The sequence below is a fragment of the Falco naumanni genome, chromosome Z (genome assembly GCF_017639655.2).
Source record: "Falco naumanni isolate bFalNau1 chromosome Z, bFalNau1.pat, whole genome shotgun sequence".
Classification (NCBI taxonomy): Eukaryota; Metazoa; Chordata; class Aves; order Falconiformes; family Falconidae; genus Falco; species Falco naumanni.
Window position 1 is genome coordinate 64,705,145 of NC_054080.1, and position 20,759 is coordinate 64,725,903.

Here is a 20,759-nt window from a genome sequence, read left to right on the forward strand (position 1 = left end):
GTTCTTGGTTTTAAAATTCCTTCAGGATTAAAAGATGTTTTGTGTTTTTAAAGAAAAACCAAACAAACCATATACTTAAATATTTGTCAACCTTCTGATGCCACTTACTTTCCTTTATAGTTACTTATTTTTCTTGCAGCTGCTTAGTTTATTTGACTATCACGATTTGACAGTTTTTGTGATTTACTCTTGCAGATGGTACGAACTTGTTGGCTTTACTATTTTTCCAAGTTCATTGAATTATTAGACACTGTAAGTATTTGTAACCTAATAAAAAAAGTAGTGATGTTTCCTTTTCACAGTAGAAGTGGTGCTGTTGGGGCTGCGGGCATAAATTGCTTTTTATTTAACCCTCCAATCTTCAGTCATTGGGATACTATCAAACTGTTCACCCTTATTATCTTGTCTCATCTTATTGTCTCATTACACTGTCATTCCTTGATCATCAGGAAAAAATTTAATGAGGAAACACACCTTCAAAAATTTAGGAAGCCCTGATAATTTTCCTGTGTAACAGCTGAATACACTAACCTTTTGTGCTATGGCAGTGCTTGTCTCAGCACTGCAGATGAACAGTTGAGCATGCTGAATTTTTTTTCCATGTCGTCTTCAGATTTTATCTTCTGCATTCAGAATATTTGCATCAGTAGCTCTGAATACAACATAAATTTCCGTACCTGCCTGCTCTAGATTCCTGTGTATGCCTCAGGGGTCATAATTATTGATGTATTTGGTATCAGGCTGGCACTCTAACCTGTTTCAAAGGTCCAAGCAGCAACGTGTTAAAGCAGAATGCAGATCTTGCTCACCACCATCAGCCATCTGTCTTCCCCTCTTCCAGAAACCGACATCTAGGAGGGTTCCTTTAGCTATTTTCAAACCAGCTTCTGAGTGTTGGAATTGGCTGTGATTTCTTTTGCCCTATTGCATGAGGCACAGTAGTGGCCATTTAGGAGCTGACTCATGAGCAGCTAGGATGTTCTACACCCTGCGAGCAAGGTTAGCCATCTAACTTTCATCTGCAAATACTCATGATTCAGCATTGGAAGATCTTACTGACTGAGACGAGTGGAATGGTAATGGAAGGGCCAGGAATGCTAAAACTGGAAAAGCCTGATGAGTTCAGTCCTCTATTTACATTTACTACCCACTAGTTAGACTTGCCCTTTTTAATTAGTTCTTGACCTGAAAAATTATTTTTGCTTAAATTTGTTTTGTTTGAGTCCACCTAATCAGGTACCTGTTTCTCAGCAGCTTTTTTGTTTTATTGCAAAAGTAATTTCTTAGCTGTATTTGTCAGCTGTCACCAAATGTTTTCCCTGGCCCAACAGACTTCTTTTATTCTGTGCTCATTTGCTTGCCATCTGATATTACCCTTTGCATGACCTGACTTTTCCTTATACAGTTTTCTTGCTTTGTCTTCCCATAACACTTTCCTTGAAGTCTGTCCTGTAAAATGTGGCCTGTCAATATCGATTAAAAATACCTACATATTCTGTCCAATTTTGCCTTTTTCCAAGGGTAGCTAACTCAATGTTCATAATAAAGTGCTTTTTATCTGACTTAGTATTTTCTACTGTGCCTGTATCTGTTGCTGGTTCTTCAGTTAATTTTCTCAAACAGCCTTGCATTAGAAGTTCAGGGGACTTAAAATCTGACGTTTCTAGACACTTCTCAGTCCAAGCAAGTCCTTCTTATGCTGTCCATTGCACACATAGGTGGTGGCTTTCAACGCTTGCCCTGGCTTTTGGGACTCCACAGGTGGATTTTACATACTGGTTTAATTTTTTTAAAATTAATCTGCATATCCAGAGCCTCAGTTTTCTTCCTTCTCTCTAGACCACAGCTGTGAAGAATTTTTAGATGTATAGTAGTGAGCAGCCAGCACTGATGCATACAGGTTTTTATAAGTATATTGGGCTTCATTATCTCCTGTAACATACTGTTCATTAAAAATCTATTTCAGATATTTTTTGTGCTGCGTAAGAAAAACAACCAAGTTACATTCCTGCATGTCTTTCATCATTCCATCATGCCATGGACCTGGTGGTTTGGAGTCAAATTTGCTGCAGGTAGTGGAGAGAGAGTTTAAGTTGTACATATCCTCTGGTAGTAAAAGTCAACAATGCTAGACAAAAATATTTAAAGAACAATTAAAAATCTTGCAAACATCAGTGTTTTTAAACGTAGGTGTTTGCAGCATTTCATGGAACATCTGAGATCACCATAATTATTTAATGGGTGAGGAGTACTCATTTTTCCTATTTGACAGCATTTTCTGCAGCATTGGTTTCTCATAGAGGGGAAAAGGTGCAGAGGAGAGAGCTGCATGTAAGCAAAGACCATTATTAAATGAAAAAGAGATGTGACTGTAAAATCAGAAGTGCTAGGGGAGGTGTAAAAGGCAGATAACTGCTGAAACTCCTTCAGAGCCATTTTTCCTCTCAAATGTAAGAACTCAGTTGGAGTGGAAGACTGTGTTCTCACTTGTTTTTGCCTGTTTAAGAGATTATTCAGGCTGCTTTGCAGTTATTTTTACTGGCTTTAGGCAGCATTGTTTTTTAATTACATCTAATACTTTGTCTTTCACAAAACCACAGAAGTATTTTTCTGGACCTTACATATTACAGAAACTTACCAGAATTTTCATAAATTGAAAGTTTTTTTGTCCACTTCTAGCTTACCTTTACTTTCTTCTTTACTGCTCTGTGTCTATGTATGCAGCTTCCTATGCTATATTATTAGTGTGCACCACTAATAAATATAGCTTGCCATGAGAATAGCCTGATAAGCACAGAGTGGAGAAATGCATAGTCGTTTGGTAGTCCATCTCTAGGAGAGTGTTGGGTTTTTTTAGTAGTGCATACTAAGGGTGTGTGTATGTTTCTTCACACATGTTCTCTGGCATTATTTTTTTTTTCTCCCAGAAAATAGGCAACAAATTGATGAAGAAAACCACTGCTTGTTAAATCTGATCTGTTAGTGCTTGTATTATGAATACAAAAATAAGACTTGGAAGCAGTCCAGAGAATTTGTAGATAGGATCCTTTGAACATGTCCAGTGCACGGATATTCCTAGTACATGAAAGGATGTGCTTCCTCTGTATTTGTTGAGTTTGTTATTAGACGTGATCAAGACGGCAGCTTCCTTTCTCAAATGTTGCTGAGTAACTGGTATTTTAATGTAATGATAAAATTATGAATAGCTTTCTCAGCATACATTTCAGTGTGTTTAGAGATTTGCAAAAAAACCCCAACAAAACCCAGCAACTATCAGTCTGTCCTCTTCAACCTTGAAAAGTTTCCATTTATATGTGATTAACTTTCTGCCTTTTATCTGGACATCGGATCAGTATCCCAGCTACAAGCTTCTGCTTTTGCATCAGATTCAAATTTCCCATGTGATAATTTGACAAATACTTTCAGCAAAGTATGCAAGAGCTGTTTTGTCCTCTGCCAATAATTGTCCCTCCTAGTCATTCAGAGCTGTGTTTATTCCTACAGCTTTATTGCTTATCTTTATACTAATCTTTCCAAATATTCTTCTGTTTGATAACTTGACTTTTTTTCCAACAATTTCATTCCTGCTGATGATTATCTTATATTCAATTTCATGACTTTTTGTCCTTCTAAATAGTGGCATTGATCAAGTTTTCAACCTGTTTGTAAAAAACACAATGGGTTTGAATGGAGATGCTTCTTTTCTGATCCGATATAAACAGGGAATTGTAAAATGGTGCTTATGTATGGTGTTGCTTTTTGGAGCGTATTTTTGTACTGTTGATTAGGTTGTTCTTTCTTTTTTCTCTGCTTTAACTATTTATTTTTTCTTCTGAATATTCACTGTGCAAGCCAAAAAAAGTATGTACATTTGAGCTGTAAGAACATTAAAATTATTTTTAAAAATACAAATATCTAAGTTTCAAAGAAAGTTTGCAATCACAGCTGGAAGAGTTATGATCTGTCAAGCTGAAAGATTACTGTGAGCTACTAAAATCACAAAATACATTTTATTTTTAACTGGAATTATTCTTAATGGAAAACTGGTGCTTTTTCCCCTTCACTAAATGTCTGCTTTTATGTCGCTTTGTTTTCTTCCTGATGGTCAATATTTTCATGTTCATATTTCTCTTAGATCATTTTTACCTATAATTTCTTATGTTCATTAAATACATTCAGGATCATACAACTCCGTAGTTGATCCAATGGAGAATGAAGTACTTCCTTACTTGCTTTGTGAAATATTCATATCTTACTAGTTTCATTCATGATTGTGCCCCCAAAGGGGCTACTTGGCCTTAAGTTTCCTTTTCACTGTAAGTATGCTTTTGAGGTGGATGATGGATTTGTGAGACCCTTACTTAAGTCATGATTCCAAAAGATTGTTGCCTGAAACAGATTCTTTCCCTGAGAATCTGGAAATCTGCGTTGGGCAGAGAATTATAATTTGTCCTCCAGAGCTTTGCAAAGTTCATCGTGATGTCTAGAAAAGAGGTATAAAACATGAGAAACACTGTTTCTACTAAACTCTCTGTTTCCATCATGTATATGTTTTAATAAAAAAATTAACCCAAAGAATGGCACTAAAACCTTTTACAGATAACTAGGTCAGCTAGGTTTTATTGCTGTTTTGGAAATAGATAAACCTTTCTGGGAAAGGAAAGTGATACGATCCCTCAGAAATGATGTCAAACTAATTCAAGTTAAATACCTTGAGGGTTAATCAAAGTCTGTAGGCTTTGTGGTACATGTTTTTAGTATCTTGACTCAAAACAAACTACTAGGACTTGTAGCCACCTAGTAAGTGGCTTTTTAAGTACCTGATCCAATAATATTACTATATTTTGGTTTTCTACAGGTGGTTTAGGAACATTTCACGCTCTGCTGAACTGTATTGTCCATGTTGTCATGTACACTTATTATGGAATCTGTTCTTTGGGACCAGCCTATCATAAATATTTGTGGTGGAAAAAATACATGACAACTATACAACTTGTGAGTAACTTTCTGTTTGATGTAAACACCTCTTAGAAAGCTGATTGTGGCTAATGAGGCTTAATGCAGTACGTTTATGCTTTAGTTATGTTCATATGTGTAGTTAACAGCTGGTATAAGGTTTACTCATGTTTTAATTGAATAAAAACAAAGTTGTGAGTCCCCTCAGTTATATGCATAAATCTGCTTGCTTCAGCTTTCACTATAATCACAGATTTAGACACATGCCCTCTTCAGTTATCCACTATTTGGTAAACAGATTCATAAAACTTAGTGCCTGTATACAAATGATTAGAATGTAAGTTTACACCAAGAAAACATAATTAATGTACAGAATACTCACGTGACTAGTAGTGAAGATTAGGGCAAAAGAAGTATTTCTTTAGAATTTTGTATCTGTCCTTTCACAGAATGTTTTTTTTAGAGAATTTACCTCTCTTTAAAAATGCTTAAAGTTAAAAAATTGCTCTTGCAGTAATTACACTAAGTGTTTTACCAGCCTTAGATCACTTTCAAAAGGTCACTGCTCTGAGTCCTTTTTCATGCCTGGCTTTTTAATAGGCAAATTTTCAAATTTCAGCTTCTGGCTGAACAATTAGTTTGGCCTGAGCAAGGATGCTGATGTAGGAGGGAAAAGAGCAGGGAGAAGCAGCCATGGCTGTCTGCTTGCACCAGGTCTGGTGTTGATCAAATACTTCAAGTAATCATGTGTAACTGAACAATTTAGCTTGAATACTTAAAACGTGAAATCTTTTTGTCTTGGAGGCGCTACCAGTGGATCATTAACTTGGAGTTCATGTGTTTGTGTTTTTTTAAATCCTTCATTAAGTTGTTATTTGGGACCTGCAGACCTTTGTGACATATGCTAATGTGCAGGGAAAATGGGAATTCATGATCACCAATCTTACCCTTTTGTTTTTCCTGGCTAATTTTTCGAAAGAAGCCTCCCATTTGTCACTGGTCAAATACTGTGTGCCTCCTCCTTTCTTCTCTGAACTGATCAGGGCAGACTTCCTAGTATGGGTTTCTCAGTGCTGCTTGTAATTCAGTTTGTCCCAGGACTTCTTTCTTTAGCTTGTGAAAGTGTTTTCCGGTAGAGTAACATTCTGGGAGAGGGGCACTAAAGGTGCATCTCTGCTGTTTTAAGAAGTGCCACCCCCTCCTCTCCCTGCTTTCTGTTTTTCTGTATACAAGTTATGATGAATCTTTTTAAACTTCTGTAGTTTGCCATTTATTTAAAAATATTTGTTTTCTTCACATTTTTCCTCCAGGTCCAATTTATTATGATTACAGGCCATATAGGACAAATCTACATGATGGATGATTGTCCATACCAGTATCCAATTTTCATGTTTATTATTTGGCTATATGGCTCTGTGTTTTTAGTCTTGTTTCTCCACTTCTGGTACCACGCTTACACGAAGGGACAAAGACTACCAAAGATGGCAAGAAACGGGACCGGCAAAGATCAGTGAAACAAACTCTTGTCTCTAAACCAAAAAAGTGTATATGTCAAAGTTTAAACTTGCACTACTTGACAATCATAATATTTAGGTGCACACACTACAGTGTGTATTTTGTACATTTTCATCCAAAACAGAATTTGTATTTTTACCATAAGTTATTTGGGACACAGAATTTGGGGGATGGCGGGAGTAGCATGGATCTCTGATTATGAAAAAAAGGCATTTTTTCAGCGACTTGTTCACGTCTATCCTATAAGAAATCAATGGATAGATGAACTTTATCTAGAAGATGCATGAAAATAAAGATATTCATTGGGAAAATTAAAATGTGTATGACAAGTACTGAGTACTTTGAACACTGAGGGCAAATAAATTACTTCACCTTAAATGTTATCAGTTGCTGACACTGTCAGCTACATTTTATTAAAAGAATGAATCTTCAGCAAGTACTGTTTATAGAATCTAAAGCTTATTATTAATATAGTTAATACATAAACATTGTTAAATGTGTTTACAAACGATATTACTTTAAGGAAAGGAATGTGTTAATCTGTCAAGGTATGGTGTTTCATTTGAAGATCGTAGCTTTTGGGATACACCGTCTTCTACCAAGCTAATTGATTTCATGTTCTACTCCCTTGAACATTATTCTGAATGATGGAAACCTACTAATTTGAGGATTATCCGAAAGTCTTGTAGTGTAATGATAAAAACATCTTACTGATTTGTTCACTAAAATAGCCTAACATACTTATTATTCAGTGTATCTATGGATATATTTTAATATTGGTAGCCTAGGCTGTTTAGGGGGGAAAAGATTGTAATTCAATAGCCAAAATCTTAGTCCTCAAGTAGGTTTAAAAAAAAAACAATGTATTTTTGATTCAAGCCTAAATGTCAGCTAGCATGATTCCATTTCCATTATCTATTGAAATACATGCATAGAATTTTTTGTGGTTTTTTTTTATTGTTATTGTTTGTTTTTAACAACTCAAAGTTTCTCTATTAATAGCACAAGTTACCTTGTCTGGAACTAGGCAAAAAGGTACGTGTTGTTTTCTGAGCTGCTAAGAACAGGGCAGGCAATGGTGACCACACATGACTCCAGTCCATGCAGAATTACCCAATATGTTGTTTTCCATGGTTAGGCAGACTGTTAGGGTCACACATGTATAGAAATCAAAAGACCTAGCTATTTGTATGCAAGGTGCATTTCTACTGTATGAGTTTATTGGGAATTTGGTGCATGCAATAGATCTGTAAATGAGGATTTAAAGGTGTAGAAAACTACAGTTTTCTGTTATGTTTACCACTAACAGAAAAGAAGCTTGTGATAATTTGCTTCGTGCTTCATCTCATCTGTTGCATTTTTAAATACCCAGAACCTTTTAATTGCCTCCCTGTTGTACAATTCCAAGAAAGTAAGTTTTGTTACATGAATACTTTTATGGGGATACTGACATTTATGGTGCATTGTTAATGCTTAAAGGAATTTGAGCTTTATCTTGAATGTGAGTTGCAAATGATTTCTTAGGAGATTACATACAAGTCGTCTTTATAAAACAAATAAAATAATTTATATTTTATCTTTCTGCTTGTCAATCCCTGTAGCTATCAACTGTTGTGACTGATTGAAATTAGATCCCAGAAAAGATTTTGATGGCTTGAGATGTATATTGCAACCCCTGAATTTTTAAATGCTTGATCCTGGAATCATCAGTACAGTTTTGGCTCCCTAGCAGTGCATATGGAGAGGTGCTTTAGCACATATTCCAAGACAGTTGGGGTGCTGATCAGGGGCCATGTGTTTTCAGTGGGAAATGCAATCACTGACTCTTAAGTCTCAAATCCTGCCAGTCTCCAGCCTGTGTGTATGCCCTTGGTTTCCAAAGTAGGGGGGTCATCTTTTAGAGAGAGAGACATATTGCTGTGTTTTCAAATAGCTGGAAAGGATTTGCCTTTGATTACTTTTTAAAGCTTGAATGGTGCCCGGTTTTTATATAATAATTTATTGACTACTGATAAAGTAACTGGGACAATTTGGTTCATTTAGGCCTTCTTGAACCTGTGAGTTCAAGTGTGTTTGGGAAATGCAGGCCTCTTGGGAGAAAGGCTGTAATAGCCTCTGCTGCTTCTGGAGGGGAGTAGGTGTTAGTCCTTAGTCTTGCAGACGGCAGCTATGCGCATATGGGAGGTCCTAGCTCTGTCTCCAATTTTGCAGTTATGAACACACCACCACCACCCCCCCAAATATGCATGGAGGAATGCATCCTGCACCTGGGTATGAGGAGCCAGGTGCTTTGTCAGTTTGGGACCCAGTTTTGCAACTGATTCTTCAAACTCACTTAGGCTTGAGTAGGAGCTGAGAGTATACACAGTCAAAACTAAGCAGCTCTGCAGGTGGACAGGTGCTGAACATAAAGGAGCCAGGAAAAACCTTCCAAGTCCACCAGCTGTACAGTAGCCACCTGCCACCAGCCTCAGTTGTTTGAGATTAAGAATTAATATGCAGGAGCAGAAACAAGATGCTAATCATGCAGTGGGCTATTAACAAGTGCCATTTCAGATTCTTACTGCATAATTTCTTGCACACTGGTTTAGTTTTCTGGAAGTAACAAAGCATTTGGAGAAAGAGAATGCATTGTTTCAGCAAGTTGTATGGATGTATCCTAAGAGATGATTTAGTATAACTATGCTAATGACATCAGTACAAAATGTTATTAACCCTGTCTATGCACAGTGTTGCAGCCCATGTGCAGAATCACACAGTCCTGATCTGGATAGTTAAGTTTTTTCCTACCTAAAAATAGTGCAGCTGACATGCTGAAGTGTGTTCACATTGGAGTGAACCAAAATCATTAATATTACAGTAAAAGTTTGCTGATGAGGGGAACTGCGTTGAACTTTTGTATTCCTTATATTTGGTGGAGAAACAGCAGTGTTACTAGCTACTCCTCTCCTAAGACACTGAGTCCTGAAAATTGGGGGTGGATGGGTGGCTTTTTGGTGGGCTTCTTTTTTTTTTTTTTTTCTTGGCTTTTTTTTTGGGGGGGGGTATGTTTGAGGGGGTTTTTTTTGGTTTGGTTTTGTTTTGTTTGGGGTTTGTGTTTGGGTGTTTTTTGGTGTTTTTTTTTTGGTTTTGGGTGTTGTTGTTGTTGTTTTTTTTGGTTTTTTTTTTTTTTTTTTTTTTTTTGATTAATGAACAGGCTCTATTCTCTTTATCAAAGTGGCAGTTCACCATACACTATTTCGTTGCCATGGTTTGACTGTTGTCCAAACCTAAGCCTGGGCCCCTGTCCTGAACCACTTACTGGCTGAGGAAGAAACACGTAGTCCGTGTTCGTTTTCAAAATTAAGCAATGTATCTTCTGGGAAGTCAGAGCGCCTAACTGAAGCAGGCCCTCCCGCAGCAGCCTCTGCCCACCCGGGAGCAGCCCAGCCCCGCCGCCAGCACCATCCCCGCCCCCTCCCACCCCGTGCCGTTGTTTTCTGCCCAGCCCCCGTCCCACGGCCGGCCCCCGCGGGCACGGGTGAGAGCCCCTCAGCGAGGCCGCCCCCGAGGTGAGGGCGGAGGGGCGGGGCTGGGCCGGGCCGGGGGGAGGGCCTGCCGCGGCGCGGGGCGGGTCAGCGGCTTTCTTCCGCCAATCGAGGGCGACGTGGGCTCGTCACGTGCTGCCGCCGCCACCCAATAGGTGACGGCTACGCCTCTCGGGCCCGCGTTCAAACGGTCGGCGGGCGCGGCGCGTGCGGCTGCCTGTTTCCGTGGAGACGGCGAGGCTCGGCCGCGTCCATGGAGCCGAGGCTCGTCGGCCCTGGGCCCTACCGCGCTACCCGGCTGGTGAGTGCCTCCCTGGGCTGGGGCCCCCCGACCGCCTTTGTCCCCCGTGTCCCCTTGTCCCGTCCGAGCGGGGCCTCCGTGCCCGACGGCGACTCTGGAGTCTCCAGGGTACCGGCCGGCGTGGGACAGCCTGGCCGCTACGCCTGCCGTGATGGCCGGGACCCTGAGGCCTGAGGGCCCAGCGTCGCTAGTCCGGCTGGGCCACGGGTCTGTCCCGGGTAGCCGGTCCCCGGTAGGTTCCTCTGGTCGGGAGGTCCCCAGCAGTGGTCCGGGTCTCGGTGCGCTCCGCGCTGAGTCCTGTGGAGCGGCGGGACGCCTGCTCCCAGCGTGACCGGAGCGGCGGCAGAGCCCGGCAGGGTGGAGCTTTATTCCAGCCTTTGTCGAGTTAAAAACCAAGGCGGGGTTAAAGCTGTATCTATAAGGCCGCAGACAGTATGGGGCTCTAGATCTTTCCTCTTCCTGTGTCTGGTGTTTGTTCTCAGATCTCAGCTGTTTAAGTCATAGTTTTAGGTCTGCTTGTAAACTTCGACAATCAAAAAATTATGTAGTTTTGCGTTCAAATCTGGCTGCATTCTGATCTTGCTTTGTATAACTAGAACGGTTCCAGGAGGAGAGCTCCCGTAATGGTTTGCTTTGTTCTTCTTCCTTAGTGGAACGAGATAATAGAACTTTTTCGTGCTGGGATGCCTTTACGGAAGCATCGGTGTCGCTTCAAAAGCTATGAGCGCTGCTTCAAAGCCTCGGAGGCAGTGGACTGTTTACATGAACTGCTTGGCTCTAATCAAAACTTTGGGCCAGAAGTGACTCGCAATCAAACAGTTAAGCTGCTTAAAAAATTCCTGAAAAATCATGTTATTGAAGATATTAAAGGAAGATGGGGTAAAGAAGATTTTCAAGATGATGGCCATTTATATAGGTAAACCCATATAGGGTGACTGAAAAATTTTGGTTTTTGGAAACGGGCAGTAATAACTCTTGTTCATTGGTCTTACAAATGTTTTTGTAGAATGCCTTTGAAAAGGTATTACTGTGTCTTCTCCCTCTTTCCTTTTAAAGACTTCATTTTCTTCAGTGACAGGCAACTGTCATGGTTTACTCTTTTAGCTTGGATTTGGGATTTTTTTGCTTGTTTGTTTTCAAATATTTTTGAAGGGTGCTTTTACTCAATTACATTCATGAATAGTAACAAAAGCTTTTGCACCTTTTATAAGGTAGTACTATTTGTTGTTGCTAGACATCAGGTTTGCTAGTGTTGGAAGAGTGCATATCAGGAAGACATGGATGGAAATGCCGATGCCATTAAGCATCCATCCAACTCCAGTTGTCCTTCCTCTCCCTCAACTCCTGACTATTTGGATGCTGTTTTTACTCCTGAGAGAAAGGCCTTCTGAATTCAAAAGTAATTTGTGATGTAACTTCTTCTATATTCCTTGGGTTGTAGATTGAAATTTTCTTAAAAGAGGCAAAGTTTTATTTGCTCATCCTTAAGGAAACTTGCTTACTTATCCCTGTTTAGCCTCTCAGGTGATGGCTTGTTAGCAGAGGAAAATAATTTTCTTTGTAATGAAGGCTTAACCTTACTAGATTGAGTTCTTTGACCTTTGTGACCTTGGTTTGGGTGTCCAAAAGTTGCAAGTTCTGAATTTCTACTATCTTGTAGTGTCCTGTTCAGTGACAAAGCAGTGCGAAAGTGACCATTACCTTAAGTATGGATTTGTAACTTCTATCCTGATGAGTTGTCTTTTGAGGAAATGGGAGCTATCTTCATGCAAAGCAATAGGAAAAATAGGTCAGCGATAATGCTGTGTTTCTACATATTACATCTATTACTATATAGTTACAGAAATTTTATGGGGTTTTTTTTAGACAGTTTCTTAATATTGTTTTTGGGAGAATGTAATACTGACTTTCCACTTTATTTGGATGAAGTCAATTTTTCATTTTGGTCTATGATCTTCACTAGTTTGTAGAGCGCAGCTAAGCTTCTTTGCCATCTAGTCTGTACACCTATGCTGTAAATGCAGTTCATTGCTCTCCTAATTTTATTTATTAACTTGGAATGCTTTAAAAGTAAGAGGTTTGTATAATGTAATTCTTTTACTTTGTCATGAACAAACTTGGGTCAAGATATTTTATTATAAAAGAACTGTCGTTTATGTTAAACTTGTTCCACTACTGTTCAGTTGATTTACAGCCAGATTGGATTGAATTTGTGTTTAATTCCAGTAACAAGTTAGCATCAATTCAACTTTATGATACTACATGACAGTTTTCAGTAAAAATGGTAGCTGTTTTTTAGCCTGCCTTCTGAAGGAAATGACACTGAATGCTGCAGCTTCCCTGAGAAAAAAAGTTAAATATTCAAAGCAATTGCAATCAACTTCAATGAAGGAATTTTTAAGTGATTTGGAGTCAATAGAAAATGAATGTTCTCTACAAACTTAGCTCCATAAATGGAACTTCCATGTAACAATCAAGAATAATATTAAATTTTAGAGCTTGGGACTCAAATTCGAAGGACCCAGTGTATCAAAGGACTTCTATCTCTAGGTATTTTGAGAAGCTCACCCAAGAAAATCTGTTGCTAAGCATCTCAAAAATATATGGCTCTCTAGTCTACCAGATGAACATGACCAAAGGCTGGGAAAAGGTACTGAGGAAGTATCATGTATGCTTGTCCTGTTCTTAAATTCTTTCGTGGCCATCTGTTTATGGCTGCTATAGAAGGGCAAGATATCGTGATTGTTTACCTAGTCATCGACTAGTTTAGGTTGGAAAACAGGCATGGAAGACAAGAGGAGCTGCAGAGGATCTTGCGTCTTGACTTCAGTCTGGAGAAAGTTGAGTGTGAAGGAGTGGTGTGGAGTGGGCTTTATACTTCTTTAAACAGAGTTAGAAAAGCAATTAGGTGCTGGTACAGCACATGTGGTAGTTACATTATTATTGGTTTGGTATGTTCCTGGCCTGGTCCTGCTCTGTCTGTCCTTAGGACAACACTACCCGCGTGCAGTTTTCACTGGTACCATAGGTGTTAAGCACTTCATCTCCTTTTTTTTCTGAGCATTGCCTTTTCATCAAAAGATTAAATATGGGGTTTATGCTATATCTTTTTGGTTTGTGTTTGTTGTGTTTGCATTTTGTTTTTTGTTTATTTTGCATTGGCTTTGTGGACACACTTAAAATTTTGTTATTGTTTTCTCCTTTGTATTTTCAGCCATGACTTTCCTGAGCTGTGGAAGTTGTTGGGGTGAAATATTTCTGTGCTTTTAACTTTTTATGTGCTCTGCAGAACGATCGGCAGTTGGACAAGAAAGCTCTTTTATTACAGCTATCTTAATGATTTTTGTTCCCCACTTCCTGTTCAAAATTTAACTAAGTTACTAATTAAAGAGGTTTTTTTAGTAGAACTGCATACCTTTCATGCACCTTGAATTGAAGCCAGCTTTTTCGCACTAGGTTTGGTGCATAAGTAAACTACATATGCTACTCATGGTTTTGGTGTTTGGCTTTAAATATTAAGACACGCTTTTCTCCGATTCGTGGAGGTCAACATGGTTTTCTAGCCCGCCTTTGTGTATTTAATGTCCTGGCAGCTCCCTCTGGTGGGCTTTCCTAATGTTACTCTGTAAATACGTTTTTCACCGCATTGATACCGGTAGCAGTGTACGTCGCTTGTGATTCCACTGATGGTGCTTACTCTGGAAACCTTGATATGCTTCATACCTTTTCTATAAATTCCTGTGTTAATTTCGTATATACTATAACTGTACACTGTGGTGCACCGTTGTGTCATTCATTAAGTTCTCATGTAAGTGTAGCTGTCTGCTCTTACTCATTCCACAGAGTATGAAAAAGAGATGTTGCCAAATGTTAATTTGCCTGAGAGAATTGGTTGAGTATTAAATGTGAAGGTGAGAACTCATGTGGCTTCTAGAAACAACAGACTATCTGTCTTGTGTGTCCTGACCTACTGTCCCTGTAGTCTACAATAATAAATGAGTTGTTTTGGAAACTGTCAGGCTTTACTTTTTTAGAACATAAGCAATTGCATTAAAAGCAAAAGGGTTAGTACTCTTGCACTGCTAGTAAACTTCTGGGAATTCAGCTGTGGTAATTATTATACCATGGATACCAATGTTAGTTGACCCTGTTCTCTATCCATTGCCCTGGACACAAACAGTTATCTCTATTTCCTCCTTGTATAAACTCCTGAAACTAGTGTTACTGGCTGTAAACCATGCTAATCTTGACATGCAAACTTTGGAATGCTCCCCAGTTGTTAGATTTAGGTAACATTATTCTGTTCATCATAGAATTGGAGGCTTTTCATTGTTCATCCAAAATCTTGGCTCTGTCTATATCCTGCTCCTGCTGTAATACCACCTAAAAAGAGGGAATGCATTTCCTTTTTCTGCTTGCAAGAACTATTAATTTACTGGTTGAGAATCAGGGCAGCAAATAATATAAAGCTAAACACTGTGAAGAACTGGAGGGGGAACAGGGAACTGTTGAGAATACTGTAAGGCAAAGAAAAAAAGTCTGCAGATATTTTAACATTGAACTCTAAGAAGTAATGAATAGCTGAAAAATAGTTGGGAGTGTTCAACAGCTGAACATCTGCAATGTGTTGTGGGTTACTTTTAAAAGGCAGAGTAAGTCTTGCAGGATTAGTGCAAGGTGCTTATTACTTCTCAGGGTTTGTACGAAGGAAGTAATATCTCCTTGTGTTGCAGATCTTCTCTTGAAGAGTGTTATTGTGGAATATACCAAATGGGTTCAGTGTGTGTGATCAAAATCATAATGTGTTTAACCTATGCAGGGTAACACTACTCGACTAACAAAACTGCAATACAAAACTAATTTAAAAATTAAGTGTTGGAACTGCCTATAGAGGACTGGATGAAATTTTAGAGGAAAAGTGAGGATTTCTTGAGCATGAGAATCTTTCTGGGAGGATATATATGCATGCGGTGTACAAGTTCTTGTTGCATAGTCACAGAAGTAACTGCCTTTTACATTCTGATTAAAAAAGCAAGTGAAGCTGAAGCAATTTCTTGAAGCATCAGGAATCTCAGCATCTAAAACCTAGGAGTGCAGGTAAACAAGAGCTGATCTGGGGCAGCCTGATAATCTCTTGCCATTGAACTGATTTGTCAGTCTGATGTGCTGCCATTAATTCTTTGTGTGTGCTCTGACCTAGGTTTGGCAGTAATTTAATTCTGGTCAGGTTGGAGGTATGACTGAGCTGAATGTGATCTGGGATGGTTTGTTTTCCTTGTTTTCTTCAAGAGCTAGCTTAGAGTTTATTTCTACTAATTTCTTCACGGTACTTCTTGAAATGCCTTAAAAAGTGAATGTGTTTTCTGCACAACCTGCTGGAAGAAAAGAACTGCATGAAGAATATGGCCTTTGCATAGAAAGCATATAAACACAGAAGAATGTGGTAACATGGACACAACGGTGTGGACACTTGCACACATACTAACTAAATCCAAGCATTAGCCATGTGACTTAGTTATGTAGTTTTGCTTTGGGATATGCATGCTAGGAGTGCACTTGACATGGGAAAATCTACCCACAGCTTTTTCAGCAGAATCAACATGTTTTAGTTAAGACCGGAGTCAGCTGTTTATGCATAGGCAGCAGGTGCTATTTGAGATGCGCTGGGATATCAGACATTCACCCAAAGCTCAGCTATGTCATGGGAGATACAAAGGATCTGAACTATTCTGGAGCAGCAGGTGGAGGCCAAACAAGACACCTTAGGGTATTTTACTTGTCACTCAACACCCGTCTTCAGGCAACTACATCATGCTGTGAATGTCCAAGGCATTTGTTGTATTTTTGCATGTGAAGGCCTACTGCAGTTTTGCATTGGTAAATATGGACTAGGGTGGGGTTCAGAGGCATTAAAAATATTCTGTAATTGTAGATTTCCTCCTTCCTCACCGCTGAAGTCATATCCAAAGAAACCTTCATGTGGAAAGGAAGTAATTAAATTTCCAGACTGGAATGAACCAAAGGCTGGCATTTCCCAAGAACACATCCCAGTGAAATCAGTTGCAATGGTAAGATACCCAGTTTTCATTTCCCCACAGAAGTAAATTTGAAAAGCAAAACTGAACTAATAATCTCATTGTTGTGGCACAAGATACTCTGTTATAAAATTAAACGCAAAATACTTCTATTTTAAGTTCATGTGAAGTAAAGCTGTTCTTAATGATTTACTGGGGATGTTGGCTTTGAGTGTTCTTTCTGCTACAGATTACAAGGTCCTGACATCCTAAGTTCAGTATGGCTGTATTTGCCAGTATGCTTACATTCCAGTTTGCTCAGATTCTAACAGGGCATTTATTATACTACCAGACAAAATAGTTACCTTGCTGTCACTTATACTGTAACGCTTACTCAGATACTTCATGTAGCAGAATATGTACAATATTACTTCCTTAGTAGCTGCTATGAGATTGCTAGTGATTCAGTTTCCTTTTTCATAAGGAGTATGTTGTTGCTAAGGAGAAGTGGTTCTGGTTTCATTGTTACCTTTTGTCAGCATGGAGAATCATCCTGCCCCATACCTACCTGGATTGATCCAGCCTTTGTGAAGTTGTTGGAAAAACTCCTGCTTTTGTTAGTAAACCAACCCTTGCCACCTAGATATCTCAAAAGACTAGGCTTCTGGATTTATGCATATTCTAAACCCTTCCCTCCAGTGTATTTTGTATGTGAGTGTTCTCATATTCTGTGAACTCTTGGGACTTATTCAATAATTTTGGCCTTTTTATTAATGCTCATCAGTGCAGGACACTACCCTTGGACTTCTTGGTGATCAAGTCTGTTTGGAAAAGTAGCTCCTACCATTTTGCTGGACACCTGGAAGTCCTGAATGAGTGGCTATTCCATATTTGTAATCCAATTGTTTATGTGCAGATAGAGTTCACCTTCCACATGCAGCAGGCAGAGGAGAAGGCATAGTCCTTAGAACTTCAATAGTAGGTAGAAGATTAAGAGAGAAAAAAGAAAAGATAGTGCCAAAGACAACTAAAGAGAACTGAATATTTTTGTTATCGAGCAAGTATCTGCTGCAGTTTCAACAAGTTATGACGTACGGAATTAAGACTCTATAACTCGAAAGTTATAAAGTAGGTATGTTTATTGCACGCAGATGCATGGGGGATCGCTCCTCCACAAGCGTGCATGCCCGAAGTGACGAACCATCTCACATTTATACAATAAAACAAATGAATATTCAATTAATGCCTATACATATTCGTTACCTAAACCCTGCTTCATTGTTAATTAGCTTATCAGTCCTTTGCCTGGAATGTGGTGGTCTTGCAGGTTTGTAGGTGATTCATGTTCTTGTGACCATCTGATCTTCTGCAGCAAGGAGTCTTAGCACTCCCTCCCTCTAGATAGCATTGGAATATCTCTCATCCTTTTCTCATTCTTTTTAAATAGCCCCTTTGTTAGAGGAAGAAGTGCAGGCGTCTCCTCAAAACTGTAGGCGTCTCCTCAAGGCTGTGTGCCTATGTGACCAGACACTGCACCTATGACCAGTCACCATACCCGCTTCCTGAGCAGACATATACAATCACAATCGATGTCCATTGTCCCCATTTCACACTATTTCTCCATATCAGTTACAGCCTCCAGCTGTCTGGTCTAAGTTTCCAGCCAAGCATCCTGGACTGAAAAGAGCAAAAGACTGCCTATGTGCATCTGATGCAACAGCACACAGTCTGGAATAACTCAAAATCTCCTTAATTGGTACTTTTGGTTAACACTGTGGACTGTAAGTTGAAGTAACTGAGGCAAAGGAATAAGCTTCTTTCTGGTGGCTTGTTTATAGAAAGGTGTAGCTTCCCCTGGAATAGTGAAGTAGACGGCAGCAATCACAGCACTTATTGGATGTGTGTAGATGTTGATGGGCATGAGTCTGTGTAGGGAAACACTGATGTGGAAGACCAGATACTAATTTCAGAGGGTGCTATTTGTTTCAAACTAGCTCTAGTGCCACAGATGATTAGTGCTTGAAGTAGTTAAGCAAATTCCTGGAGTGCATTTTGTGGTTTGGTTGTGATCACAAGGAATACTGTTAATGTGCTTTGGTACTGCTCTGTGATGTAAATCAAGGAACTGGGAATGATTAGGAGTTTTCCCTTGAAAAGTACTCTGACTCAAACTGTATTGTATATCTACTCATCAACACGTTGATGACAATCTTCAAGCATTGAGCCTGGATTTGAAGGTTGAGTAAAGGAGTCTTTTGCATTCTTTACTTAATTCTGTTATAATGGTGGACTAGATCTGATGGGTGTCTTCAACTGTATCTATGTGCTTTTACTTCATGTGTAGAATCTGCTAATGAACTTAATGTTTAGTTGTGATCAGTATATTGCTAAACAAGTATTACTGTCAGTCTTTAATATCTTACTGAACGATTCTCCAATAATTTTTCCATAAGCAGATGTTTAGTTTTAGAGTGGTAGTTGAAAACAAGAGAGTTGAACTCATTTTAATAATGGAGAGGATCTAAACAGAGCATTAGAGGCCATTGACTCCTGAACTTTAATGGCTATTCTAGCACACATAATTTTTCAGCTTTGGACAAATTATGTACCTGAGAAAAGATGCTGCGCATCTGTGAAACCTAAACACTTATTTGCAGCCTGGAGACTGTACTGGAATTCAGGAATGTTTAAAATACTTGTAATAGGTAACATGCTGTACTAGAAATGTATTATACTGTTTAATACATGAACAGTCACCACTTAATGAGGAGTGTTTTTTCTGATTTCAGAACTCTGAGATGTGGTACAAGCGACACAGTATAGCTATAGGGGAAGTACCGGCATGTAAACTTGTGTTCCGCAGGGAGCTAACACAAACAAATATAGAAGAGATATGGAAATCCATGACTTTGTCACGGTGGGTATATTTGTGAGTCATTTGCTGATAAACTGTGTAGTAGGGAGTAGTTTTGTCTGTTTTCTCAGGTAATGCTTGTAATTTCAGCCACTCGCTTTTCATTGCTGCTATGAAAGCCATAGTAGCTACCCTAACTATACCACTTGTTATTTGGCTACAAATTCAGCAAAAAAAAGTTTGCAAAGAAAATTTATTGTGCTTATTACATTTTTACTTTTTCTTGTTGTGTTATACAGGTCCTTTGGTTGTGTGGGCTTTGTCTTGTTTAATCACTTTTTTCCTCAGTCTTTCTCTTTTTTTCTTGTTGCTATGAACCAGAAGCACTTTTGTAGAAGTGTGACACCATGAAACCTTTCAATGACAAGTACAATACTTCATATGAGATAAGAAATGGGGTAGCTGTTTGAGTGCTGAAGGCTTTGAGATTTGCATATTCTTTACTATTTCCAAAAGGAATATCCTATGCAAAGTTTAAGGCATTACTTTAGACTATTTATGCAGGAGAAAAGAATAATATACATTGGTTATTTCTACAGTACAGTTGATGCCTCACTAATGATTACTTTCATCTAGAACTAGCATGTTATCTCCATGTAATAAACTTGATGCCAAGGCAAGTGGCTCCAGTGCTGGCATGATCATCAGCAGAACAGACCAGCATGGTGAAGAGGGAGGTTTCCCAAACAGGGGGAACCTCCCAGGAGCCTAGAGAGCCCCTGGGAGCCTGCAGCTTGCCTGACAGTGACTGACAAGACCTGGGTGGAGCCAGGAGCAATGGTGGTCAGAGTTCCCCCCTCCTCCTATAAAAGAAGCTCTTAGGGAGCACAAGCCACCCAGAGCACTGCCAACAGGGCAGGCAAACAGGACACAGAGCATGGTGTGGAAGGGATGCAGGGAGGGCACTGGAGCCATGCCAGGCTGACCAGGTAGTAATGGTGTCTACCTGGCAGAAAGCCATGGCCTCTCTAAGCTGTGCACCCAGCACGTTATGCAGCTGCCCACACAGAGCTCCGGCAGGAGCACACCGACACCCAGGTGCCAGGCTGAAGGCTTCACCCTGCTCTGACACTAGTACTAGATGGCAGTGGTAAGTATAGCTGTGCAAGGCAGGCCTAGGTAGGGGAACTCTTCTGCTTAGTGACAGAGCTCAGGGAGGAGATGAGCAGATTGAAGAGTGTCAGGGAGAGTGAGGGAGAGGTAGACTACTGGAATCACACCCTACCTTCCCTGGGACCAGCTTGTCAGGCAGACAGGCTACATAATAAGGGACGATTCCCTATCTTCTCTCCACTGAGCTGAATGTTGTTACTTAAGGGGTAGGGGGCAATGGGGACAAGTTTCTGCCTGGTGCAACAGAGGCATCTCTTCTGTGACTACTCCATCATCCCTGGTGCCATTGTGTAGTAGGTAAAGACCCTGCAATTGGAACCGAACAATGATTCATCTAGCATGGACATGTTGCTGAGATTAAGTCAGCCTACGCTCTGCATCAAAACTGCTTCCATAAAGAAAAAAAGATGGGTCATTGT

At 39.6% G+C, this 20,759-nt stretch overlaps 2 protein-coding genes across 6 annotated transcripts in view; both read left to right on the forward strand.

The window, feature by feature from the left end:
• The window catches only part of ELOVL7 (ELOVL fatty acid elongase 7), a 53,136-nt gene extending 45,089 nt beyond the window's left edge, over positions 1-8,047 (forward strand). For all 3 annotated transcript variants that reach the window (XM_040580952.1, XM_040580954.1, XM_040580953.1), the window contains exons 5-8: positions 196-252; positions 1,967-2,072; positions 4,859-4,995; positions 6,267-8,047. In XM_040580952.1, coding sequence (XP_040436886.1) covers positions 196-252; positions 1,967-2,072; positions 4,859-4,995; positions 6,267-6,470 — 504 coding nt within the window. In that variant the 3' untranslated portion in view covers positions 6,471-8,047. The remainder of the gene's footprint in view (positions 1-195; positions 253-1,966; positions 2,073-4,858; positions 4,996-6,266) is intronic.
• DEPDC1B (DEP domain containing 1B) overlaps positions 7,812-20,759 on the forward strand; it is a 29,145-nt gene continuing 16,197 nt past the window's right edge. For 2 of the 3 annotated variants that reach the window (XM_040580944.1, XM_040580946.1), the window contains exons 1-4: positions 10,176-10,299; positions 10,950-11,215; positions 16,232-16,367; positions 19,103-19,230. In XM_040580944.1, coding sequence (XP_040436878.1) covers positions 10,252-10,299; positions 10,950-11,215; positions 16,232-16,367; positions 19,103-19,230 — 578 coding nt within the window. In that variant the 5' untranslated portion in view covers positions 10,176-10,251. Of the gene's footprint in view, positions 7,883-10,175; positions 10,300-10,949; positions 11,216-16,231; positions 16,368-19,102; positions 19,231-20,759 lie in introns of those variants that run through there. The other variant, XM_040580945.1, reaches the window with a different exon arrangement.